Raw genomic sequence first — 11,883 nt, 5'->3', positions numbered from 1 at the left:
CAACCGCGGCAGCGTACAAGCAATGTTCACAGACCGACTGTGCCGCGCCGCTTGGGATCCCACACACGTGCTGCACCGCTGTTAACCACAGGCAAAGCCTGCCTGCAATGCCGAAAGCTTGTTCAGGCATCCACCCTAAAGCCATCTTTGCGGAGAACTGGGGTGCTTTAAGCTAAAAAAGGGAAACTGGGTTGGTTTTTTTCCCTGATGAAGCCTTGCACTGGAGGGCTCGGTATCTTACCATAACCTGCCTACACAGACCTATTCTTTGTTGCCGTACTGCCAACTTCTACWGAAGATGCTGGCAAAGCCCATAGCATTCTTCTGCAAGCCAGTTTGTTCTGGGAGAGATTCAGCATTATCATCTACGGAATAACAACCTCCAGGGCTACTGCTATTGTGTTGCTGGTACTGCATCAATCTAAAAGAGCCCCAGTCACAACCCATAACCCGACCGTGCAGGGTGCTGTACGGAAACCCAGGTGTGCCTTGTTCTTCCTCAAATTCCCACGGAGATCCCTGGGAGTGTTGCTAGTTAAGTGAWGTAGATCAGCGCTCCAGACATACATACATACATGCACACCAAGCAAGAAGAGATGCAAACTGAAATATTAAGCTGCCAAGTGGTTGTTAAAAACCGTGTCCTGCTTTGACAAACCATGCAGGGATGCACGTACGTGACTGCACAGGGAACAGGCTCCACGTACGGAGGATTAGGCTGTATGACCTGTAGCTCAAAGCATTAAGCATGATTAGACTTGTGATCAACGGCGTAACTCAAGCACATGCTCCCCTACACAGACTGCTTTTGTGAACGCAAAAGCTGAGGTTGCTCCCCTGGCTTTTGCTATTGGACGAGGATGCGCGGTGAGCACGACTGCAGCCCTGTGCRCGCTCGACGGTGATTCGCTCCCCTACAGCAAGGAACGAGGCAACGCTATTGCAAGAAAGCCTAAGTTGGAAAGGGCTCTCTGCCACCCACTGTAAACCTCTTCCGACACGTCAATGCTGTGAAGCTGATGAGCAAAAATAACTCTTTTATTAGTGYGTCTCAGTGAAGGAGTCATCCATTCACTTTACGAATGCAACCAAAATAAAGGTTACCCCCCCCCAAATCCAACCAAGTGCTGAAGCTTTGACGTYCAACACGTGTAGCTCCTGTCTTTGATCTCAGTTCCAAACTGGGATCCTGCTCCTCTTTTTGCCGAGCTCTCCAGAGGAAACGAGACCRGGGTATGCGCCCCCTGCGCCAGCTTTGCCCGCTCCCCGACCGCGCCAGGCTGTGGTTTTGCACCAGTCCCACCGCTGCCTTGGCCCCCTTCCTCCTGCGGGTCCTGCGCTAACCGCCGCGCTCCCCCCGGAGACCTTGCGGAGAGCCCACAGATGTGCGGGGAACAAGGTCCCYCGTTCCCAGCTACTAGCTAGCCCCTAGAGAGGGGAACTACCTTCTAACCTGGGGGGAGGAAAAAAAAATCAGTAGTTCACCGAGTTCATTTTAATCTGGTTAGCGTTTGCCAAGCTGATTACTGCAAAGCCAGTTAAAACCTTAATCGCAGCTATAAAGACGCTGAACTCTTGTGCACAATGCAGAGCCGCTGGGGGCTGCTTTCTGCTTTTAATTAAGAAAAAAAAAGAGACGAGAAAAAGGTTACCAAAATGTTTAGCCTTTGTTTTATTGAGTTACAACAAATGAGCAACAAGTTAGAAAAGTTGGATTTATTCAAACTCCCTAGCATTATAATTGTGCAGTGTACTGAAATATGGGCATGTTTTCAAAAAACAGCTAGTCAGAGTAACACGTCACCCAGGTCTCAYCCGCGCTTCCTTGTACACGCACGTACACACGCGCCTCATTTTTCTTCATACATGCACACACAGACACCCCCACACAAAGAAAATTAGCACTATTTGAAAAAAAGTGCACTCGGGAATCTAGAACTGATCTAAAAATTTAGTGGCAAGGGTTAATCAGGAATCTCTTTTGTGCGCTACAATACCTAAAGCTGGAGGGCAGACTTTGTTTATATTGTCCATCTTTGTACCAACCAAAGAAACGCAAACAAGTTCAGCTCATGAAGCATCTTGATTTCCTCACTGCAACCCCTTTGGGGATTGTACTGCATGTTTAAACAAAAAGTGCTAAAAAAAAAAGGCATTCTAGCAAGATTTTCAGAGAACCATGGCCTGTGCTGGTTTGTGAGAAGTGAAGGACAGGAGCTGGATAAGCCTTGCTTCATAGGAGCACAGAAAAGCAGAGATTCAAATACTTCAACTGGTAGCAGATGGCCATAAAACAAAACAAAAAGCCTCGAAACATCCCCTCGCCCCCAACTAAGCCAGAACAACCCCTTCGCTGGGGTGGGAACCTGGGACCAGGCGCCGATCTGCACCCAAGGGATTCCAAACGTTTCCGAAAACACTTCAAAAAAAGCCTCCTCTCCCCACAAAACACACCTCCCTCCCCCAAACCAATCCAAAAATTTTGCAGCAGTGTGATATGCAAGAATAACTTGCCCCCATTAAAAAGTTAACAAAATTTCCACATTGTACAAATTTGTTCCAGTACAGGAAGAGGCTGGGCAGGAAAGTGGGTGGGAGAGGAAGCAAAGGAGAAACCTATATACAAGGATCCTTTCTCTCTCTCTCTCTCTCTCTCTCTCTCTTTTTTTGTAATGCAGTAGTAGGACTTTGGCACTATGAACAGTCCCATGATGATGCTCCACAAGAGAATCTCTCGCTGTGCCTCCGCGAGCGTGGTTTGAGACTTGGGAGTTGCAACACACTATCTCACCCCAGGCAGGAAAATAGATTTTTCTTCTATTTCCAAACAGCGTTTCCCCTTCATTGGCAGGACAGTGCAGCTGATCAGAACCCCTGGAAAAATTAAAAAAGAAACATCGCGTTTAAAGACAGGCTGAACAACTGCTTGAGCTGCCAACTGACAGCATTTCCYTGCGCATGCAGCGGCGCTGAATTTTCTCTTAACCATACCTTGAAGCTTACTCATTTCTCAGCTTGACCCTGCAGTAGGGCACCAGATGTTTTGTTGCATACAACACTCAACTAATACATCCCCACAGATTTCTAACAGGGATACACAGCCCAGCCCGGACTCTCTGCTGGTTCATTATGACCCTATAAATTGCACAAATCTTCACGGTTGTTCAAAGATGGTTTCATGCACAYGGGCTGGAAGCAGCTACTTTGTGAGGAGGAACAGACAGTGCTAAAGGCAAGAAGACTACAGGTCCTTCTTCGACCATAAATCCTCTATACGGTATTTTCGCGTGGTTTTAAAAATGAATTAAACAAACCTCAAGATAATGGAAAAAAATCACACGCCTCTGTGCTGCGCAGAGCGACTCRGGAGCTCTCCCGTGATTCCGGCACCAACGGGAAGGCTGCCCCAGGGACCGGCGATTAAAACCCCCCCCGAATACTCGCCCGCCTCCCCGCGCACCCAGCCCTCCGCGCGGCTCAGACGGGGACACGCGGCCAGGGCTCTGCAGCAGCGACGCGTCCCCGCGCGCTCCTCCCCGTCGCGGGGAGCRCGAGCTCACGCTGGAGCTGCCGGCAGCGGCACGAGCGACGTCYCCCGCGCCAAGGCTTACAGAAACCCGAGCTAACCAAGCGCTTCGTGGCCCCCGTTCACGTTGCTGCTCCGCTACCCGCAGCGAAGCAGCGAGCTCCGGCATCCGCCGCTCGGAAAGCAAAGCGAAAGGGCACGGGCTCGCGCGCACACGTACAGCAAAGAGCCTCCGGGCCCTGCAGGCTTTTCTCGCCCCTTCGCCTTCATCCCGGCTCAWCGGCAATTTCTAATTGCTGTACCGAGCGTCGCTTCCTCCCCCACATGGCTTCGTTGCTTTAGAGGCTGGGGCTCCGACGCGCCTCGCTGATTTTAGGGGAAACGGCGCCGCCGCTGCTTCGCGACGCCCGCGGAACAGCCTCGGCCAACCCCGTGAAAATCCCACGCCGGCTTCAGGCTGGAGGCCAGCAACGGGAAGAGGCACTACAGCTGGCTCTAAGGATGAAACCCTAAACCACAAGAAAAGCAAGAACTTGGGCAGAAAGGGAGGGAAAGCCCGGAGCTGTTAGCGCTTACCAATTTCAGACGCTGAGGAATGTGTTAGGCCACGTGAGAAACGGGTGATCTCAGCGCCTGCCGCGGTCCAAAAGGAGCAAAGGCACCAAGAAGGCCCAGACAACCTTTGATGCTTGGTGCAACACTTACGTAAGGAGCAAGGAGTAACTTTTTGAGGACTTTTTATTGCATGCAACTCTCGGATGTGTTTTTTTTTTTCCTTTGGGCCAAGGTGGAGGTCATGGGAACAACTCTAAAAAAGAAAGTTGATGTCGGGAAGGAGTGTACATTTCTGAGAAGAAAAAGCTCTGCTCTAAAGAAATACTGATCTTGGGAAAACTCCCCTGGGGGACAGCGCTGTGAAGAAAGCGAGCAGCAACTGCCAACCACTCTGGCATTCGCCATTCCCACTCTCGTGCTGAGCTGCAATTTGCTGCGTTTAATTTCGGACCAATTTCTGACTGTCAGGCTTGCACAAACAGTGACAACAGACCTGATTTTGAGTCACGCTGCCRGAAGGCAGGAGTACTACTATTGATGGAAATGGAGCTACAACACGGTATTGACATGATGAGAAGGATGGGGAGCTTTGGTACGAGCGCTTTTAGTGATGACTTCAATGCACCTTATAGGAGCCAGCCACATCTTGAAGGCCTTGGTACCTTACGGAGACACTTCTTGCAGGCTTACTGTTTAAGGAACATGATCCCACTGTGGAGTTAACCTGATTTTACCAATAACTTCAAACAGGCAGAAACAGACTCTAACAGATACTTTTATTAGTCTATGGCTGGTATTTCATAGTGTTGAGCAAATTCTGCTCTCATCAAGGTCAGGCGGTGGGAAAACTCCCCAGCCTCAGCAGCAGCAGGATGTGGTGAACACAGATCAGTTCTGAAAAGTCCCATTTCCTAAGGCATCGTGTCCAGTAAGGCTATAATAAAGTACTACCTAATAAGTTCAGAAACTCCTAAAACTACATGCCTGGGCTAAGAGCGACCTGAGAAGCTCTGGAACGGTTCAAGTTTTACAGAAGCTACATCTGAACTCAGCCAATGACAAAAATTGAACAGAGAATAACGCTCTCTTTAAAGTACATACATCAAGCTGAGAAGCCAGCAACACCATGGATATCAAAGGACTACATCTGTGCATGATGTCAAGTCGRGCAACAACAGCTTCACGTAATGACTACAGCTGCACCAAAGCCCAGACGAGGAGAAGTCCCCTGTTGGCTCTTCAGGACTTTGTAGTACTTCTTATCTGAGGCCAGGACAGCAACACAGCCCCTGTACAGCACTGAGGACTCCAATGTTAGGAAAATCACTTTTATGGGAGAATACAACACACGGCAAGTTGCCAACTCAGCAAAAACAGGCTCTCCTTCAGGTCCCTCTGCTTTTGAGTCCTACCACAGGCTCTCATTTAAGATAACCACTGGTTATCTTAACATTGAAATTATGGTTAAAAATTAGGTAAGATGGCCACGCTTCACCAAAACAAGAGCGATGGCTTAGGCTGGAGGGAATGGGCAGCCTGTTTAATGCCTGCTTGAGACTGCCCGGAGCTGGCAGCAGGGATTTTTCCAAGGTTCCCATCGGCGGCAGGGTACAAAGCTCCGAGCTTTTGCTCCAACACGCCTGCTGCAGAGCCTCCAGTGCAGTCACCAGGAAAAGGGAAGGGAAAACAAAATTGATAACGGACTTCTGTCAGGGCCCCAGGCCAGCGTGCTAAGAAAGGGGTGAAGAGCAGAAGGCAAAATGACCCCCTAGCCTTAATCTACACCGTGAAAGCCTCGCTCCAGTGCATCTCTTCTCAGGAGGCGTATTTTAAAATCAGCCATTTGAAAACACATCAAAAAGATGAAGTGGTGAAAGCTTAACCCCGATCAAAGCTTTTATTAGAATTCCTTTCGGAGCACGCTCAAACACCTCACGGCAGTGGAGCTTTACGGCCGGTGCCTGCGCTAGGGCTCCAAGTCAGCAGCTTCTGACCGCAGCACACCCTACGCCGCTCACTGGCACTAAAAACACAGGCACCAAACTTATGCTGCTGGAACAGGCTTGCAACAGAGCTTGGTTTCACAGTACAAAGCATTTGCAAAAAATAATGGTTTAATAAGGTAATCTCACTCTCTCCTAGCCTCCTACCCCGTTCCCAGTCCTAGCCCATGGCATGCTGCYTCTCCTCCATTACGTTAGTACAAAAATTCATAGCTGGAACAGGGAACTGATCTGGAATAACAATCCCCGGGGGAGGGGAGGAGAATCCTACAGTGCGTTTTTCTTTTGTTGCTCATTTGTTTTTAAAAGCCAGATCAATTCCTAGCACTACTTTCGGATGTAGCTTCAGAAACAGTGACGGCACCCCAAAGAGAGCAGCATGCTATGAGGCCGGAAGAAGACACCTCTCGATGTCACTCCCATGTCCTTCCTCCTTCAAGCTCCGTGTTTGCTGCTCAGGTAACATGCACCCTGTTCCTTAGGCTCGTAGCTACCAACTTCCATGAGCTTAATGCAGGACAAAGCATCATATCATACAGCAGTCTGAAAATACTCTGCAGTACAGACGCTGTGACATTTCTCAAAATTAAAGTCTATACAACTTGTAGTTCAAAAATAAAACCACTGGAGCGTTTCCCTTTTAAACGTGGAGAAAACGTTCAGGAAGCTTTTGGATAAGGAGAAATCGGAGTGCTCTAGGCTAGCCAGGATGGCTTGCGAGGAAAAACTGCACTGTCGCAACATTTAACGGTTCAACTCAAGTACTGCAAAGCTGCAACACTAAAAGTCTTTAGTGCAGGTGCAGAGGAACTCTTGTCAGTTGTGGCTTGTGTGTGTTTGTTAGAGTATAATATACTTCAGTATTTTTGCTTATTAGATATCAGAGAACTATTAATTATTTCTAAAGTAAGTGTTGTCTGTGTTTGTTAACACATTGTGTGGCATTTTCTGTTGGATAATTCCTAGCTTGAGCAGACTCCAGTGTAGGAGAGACAAATTTAGATCTCAGTTATAGCAAGCATAAAACATTAAAGGCTCCAGTGAACTCAATTCAACAGATAATTCAAAAAAAAGCGATGGTGCTTGCTCTGGAATTACACCTGCCTAACCGTGATCAGAAACAGGCTTCAGCTCTCCAAATACAACATCCTCTTGCATTCTGAGAGACTGCATAAACCCCCTCCAGAAAACCCCTGCAGCCTGTTTTTAAATTCAGGCTCCTGTGAAGAGCTGCTAAAACACCCATGCGGCTTCGTCTGGGGCATTTCCTAAACCTCTACCGTGAGCAAGCCGAACAAAGCAAGGCTGGAGAGAGTTCTCACCTGCAGGAGGAAGACAGCACATTTGCATGAGCCCCTCCAGTCCCCACTTTTTTTTTTTTTTTTTTTGCTTGTTGTTGCATAAAGAAACATCCTTGTCCGGGGCCCTTCCCCCAGCAACCTTCTTCTCTGAGCAAGTCAGGATGCTGCAAAGGCTTGACCCAGAGTGCACAAATAGCTAGAGCCCCTATTCACAGGAGATCAGTCATCTGTCAGCAAGATGGACATTACTAACCAGAATTACCTACTATTTCTTGGCATGGCTCAACTAATATATTTTACATCAAGCTCTGCAGACATTGCACTGGTCATTTAAAGGCAAAAAGTTCATGGTTTATCACTTACTCCAGTTAAGTTCTGCCTTATCCAGAACCTGACCCACAAGGGGATGAGAAACAAAGCAAACAGTGCTAACTGCTCCCCTGCCAAGCAGGTACTTAAATTTGCAACCAGGATGGGTCTCCCTTGTGTTTGAGCATCCAGCAGGCGCAAGCATCTGGCAAGGATGGGCTCCTGGGACTGACACCGCAAAGGGGCTACTGGATACTGGGAGCACAACCAGACTGAGGCAGGCTCAGAGTAACAGGGCAGCAGCAGCGTTACCTGTCTATACGTGGGAATTGTCTCCAGATATACTTTCAGAATCAAAGTCTGCCAGTTCTGCCTGGCCTTCAGGTGCTGTTTGACTCCAGCTATCCGTACAGTCCGATGCAGCATCATCCTCGCCCACTGTCACCTCCACCCAGTTCACATCTGCCGGCTCCTCGTTCTCCTCGCTGCCATGGCCGTCGTGGCTGTTGCACTCCAACCTGTCCGTGCTCTCTGCCTGATTGACCAACAAAGAGTCTTTCAGTGGTTCACAGTCTCTTTTTGATCTCACAACTAGTTTCCCCCCGTTCTCTTCATTTAGTTTTTTATGCTCCTGGTAATGCTGCCGAGACACCTSGTTACCATTCTTTGGGCTCTCAATGTGTTTTGACCCCCTTTTCTGGTTTTGCTCATTATAACCATCAGCAACATACTGCTGTTGGTACTGATCAATCCATTTAAGCGACCCCGTTCTTAGTGATGACCGGTTTTCCTTGAACCAGCGAACAATTTCAGTTCTTGAGAGCCCAGTTTGAGATGCTAACTGGTCATACTCCTGGGGTGATGGCCACTGGGTTCTCGCAAATGTGCTTTTCAGTAGATGAATCTGCTCTTGGGTTTTTTTATTAAACGTGGCAGAGGACCCAGATAAAGAGCCAGGTAGCTGAGAGCTGTTCAGCAGTTCTGCCTGGCTTATTGCACCATTGTGGGTTCCTTGATCTTTAATTTTTCTGTATGATCCCATCGAGTCCAAAACAGCTTGCTCCATACTGTCCCTTATCTTCCTCCGCTCGGAGAACCACGAATCAATCTCCCTCCTACTCAGTTTAGTCTCCACTCGAAGCCTGTCCAGTTCTCCTTGGGTTGGAAAAGAGCATCTTAGGAAACTCTCTTCAAGGACTCTAAGCTGCTCCTGGGTTTTCTCTTTAAATCTATGAGGTGTAAAATCTGCATATGGGTGGAATGAACGGCAAGGTCGACCAGCTGAAGTCACTATTTGATCTTTTGCTAAAGAGTCATTATTCACATGCACAACGCCCCGTTGACTTCTGTACCTGTGGTCACTGAACCACTTCTTGATCTCRCTCCTGGAGAGACCTGTCATCTCTATCAGCCGATAGATTTCTGCATCATCAGGAAACTGGCTTGCCATAAAACTGGCCTTCAGTTCTGCTATCTGCTCCTTTGTCTTTTTTCGCTCACTTGCTGGAGTCAGTGGTGCAGCAGTCAGCTTGGCAGGAATCTCGGGCACCTGAACAACATGTGGACGTTTGGCCTCCGGGATATTTGACAAGGTCTGTATTGTTCTCTTTTGCCCCTGATTAGGAGCAACAGCAAGTGTAATTGGTGAACAAGAAACTGTTGAACCATTTGACACAGGAGTCAAAACCAGACCGGTTTGGCCCAGTATCTGACAAGGCAAAGCTGTCTGGATAATAGGCTGGGGCATTTTTGCAGTTGTCAAAGGAGCTGGTAGCACAGTAATGGTTTGGGGAACTGCCTGGATAGTACCATTAAACATCTTTTTTCTTGCCTCCTCCACTTCTTCTGGAGACCAACTTATACCATGCTTCAAACGCTGAGTAGCRAACCAGATTCGAATTTGCTCCTCTGGATGTTTTGACGCTGCTGTCAACCATGACAACTCTGCTTGTGTTGGGTAAGGAAATTTATTAAAGGAGTTGATCATGGTTGCATTAGTGTCCAGTGCAGAGTTATATTTGGTACTGTTCAGAGGTACCGGGACCTTGGGGACAAGGTTAATATTTGGTGGTAGCTGTACAGAGGGCATAACGTGAGCTAACACATCGTGGAGAAGGTCTCCATTTATACAAGCAATAGCTTCAGTAGCTTCAGTTATGATGCGAGGGAGAGTCCCGTCCATGTGGTTTTCCATAAGTCCCTCTTCTGGCTTTTTGGGACCCTTCTTGGTTTCCACTTTAGGCTTTCCCAATTTCATCACTGGGGTTTTACTCGCACTAATCCCCCCACGAAGCGAGTCATCACACTCTGCATTTTCTAACCCACTGCTAGCGACAGCGACATTGTTGGTGGTGGTCTCGATAGACTGCTCTAAAACAGTTTGATTATTGCGCTTTATTAATTTCAATTTAAAATTACTCTCTCCTGGGTGATATTTTGTATTGTGGTCAGATAGAGAATCATATTTTTTGGTTGTGAAGTTACATTCAGCGCAGACATACAGGGGGTTGAGAATGACGTTTGGATGCTGAGTGTCAACATGCTCTGTAAATTCATTTAAGTTTTGTGTTGAGTAAGGGCAGTATTTACATTCGTAACCACCCTGGGGTTTCTTAGATTGATTTTCAGCTGGGGGCTTTGCCTCAATGACTTCACAGTCTTTTACCGAGCTTTCTGCAGGCCAGCTTTTTTTAGCGTCCTGCTGCGGTGCGGCAGTCCTCTTTTCTTTAGGAGCTTCTATGCCCTCAGCAGCTTCCTGCTCCACTACTTCAGAAGTTCGCACCATACACGGAGTTGTTGACTTTCTTTTGCTAGCCATGGCAGCCGTTTGCAGTGCGCTAATGTCCCAAATGGTGACTTTCTGGCAGAGGCAGCAATAAACGGGGAAGTTCTCGCAAATGACTCCAACCTCCCGGGATTATTACACTCTACTTCGTTTAATAAAGCATTTCAGCGCCGGCTGCGACCATCAGCTTCAACAGCAAACCTGTTGGCTCCATGACACCTGTGAAACAAAGCACATGGCATTAGGCATCGATCTCTAAAGCACGTATTTAGCACAAAGTCGCAATTCAAGACATGCTTTTACAGCACCAGTCTGGACAATGCTGAGCTCTTCCRCCCACCCCAATAAACTTAAGGGGCAAAAATCTGCCCACAAAGAATAAAAGCAGTGGATAAGTTGCAACAAAGCATACCACAGGTAGAAAATGGCTTTGAAACAAATAAGATCATCAGACATGGGATTTTAATCCCTACTAGACAGTCAAAACATCTAGTTGTGAAAGAAAGACACTGCTATAAATACTGTATCTTTTCTTAGAAGCTGCWGTTTCTATTAATTATTATTTTGAAGCCTGCAGATTTGGAATTGAACGTGATTTATATTAAATTTAATTACTTCTCACAGTCACCTACCWTTTAAATATGTCTACTAAATGATTGTGGCTATCAATGCTGGGCAATTTCTAAATAAAGCGATAGGGCCCTGTCTTAGTTGTAAAACAGGAGTCAGAAAGAAGAGTTAATAAAAATCAACAGTTTCAAAGTGCTGTCTTGACTTGAGGTGGGTTCAAAGAGATAAATGCCAGTCAGCYATGACAGGTGTCTACAGACCTACTACAAGTTTCCTAAAGGCATCGCTTTTCACTGAATATTGATGAAGGTAGCCTTCAGATTCCTTTTCCCTTTCTCTGTCCTGCTGATATTTTCATCAAGTCCTATTCTGTGTACTTGACTCCTTACAAAATTAAAAAAAAAAAATCTGTTTTTAAGTACAATTCACATGTTAAAGCACTTTTGGAGGCTCCCAAATATAAGCATTTTGTAAAAATAGCATTTTAAAGAAGATGCGACCTCCACACCAGTCAGCAAAACAACAGAAAGTACGTAAGTTGTGTTAGGACCAAATCATGCTCATCAGGTGTGTGTGTGGGAATTTGTCATGACTGTTTTGTCTATCARAATTGATGACACTAAGTTTCACCTGCAAAAAAACCAGAAATTGTTAAAAGGACAAAAACATCTCTGAATCTGTCTTATGCTTGGAAATACCAGTTGATCTTCAGAGATGCTGAGGAACTGAACTCCTCTCAAAACCAAGAGGAGTTGCATATGTCCAGCATTGCCTGGAAGTGAGGTCAACTTAAAAACAAACAAACAAATCCAGCCAAAGAACAGAAAAACCAAA

General features: G+C 47.0%; 1 protein-coding gene across 3 annotated transcripts in view; it reads right to left on the bottom strand.

The window, feature by feature from the left end:
• Positions 1 to 1,648: 1,648 nt before the first annotated feature.
• ZHX2 (zinc fingers and homeoboxes 2) overlaps positions 1,649 to 11,883 on the bottom strand; it is a 42,834-nt gene continuing 32,599 nt past the window's right edge. The window contains exons 2-4 of one of the 3 annotated variants that reach the window (XR_014896927.1): positions 8,007 to 10,698; positions 3,747 to 4,035; positions 1,649 to 2,874 (exon numbers count right to left, since the gene is read on the bottom strand). Coding sequence is in view for 2 of the 3 variants with exons in the window: in XM_085313906.1 (XP_085170032.1) it covers positions 8,011 to 10,512 (2,502 nt within the window). In the remaining variant the exon portion in view is untranslated. Of the gene's footprint in view, positions 2,875 to 3,746; positions 4,036 to 4,064; positions 4,335 to 8,006; positions 10,699 to 11,883 lie in introns of those variants that run through there. The other 2 variants (XM_085313906.1, XM_085314028.1) reach the window with 2 other exon arrangements.

This window comes from Rhea americana, unplaced genomic scaffold (genome assembly GCF_003343005.1).
Source record: "Rhea americana isolate MKP2758 unplaced genomic scaffold, rheAme1 scaffold_0, whole genome shotgun sequence".
Taxonomy (NCBI): domain Eukaryota; kingdom Metazoa; phylum Chordata; class Aves; order Rheiformes; family Rheidae; genus Rhea; species Rhea americana.
Note: the sequence above shows the minus strand (reverse complement) of the source record. Positions and strands in the feature narration are given on the sequence as shown.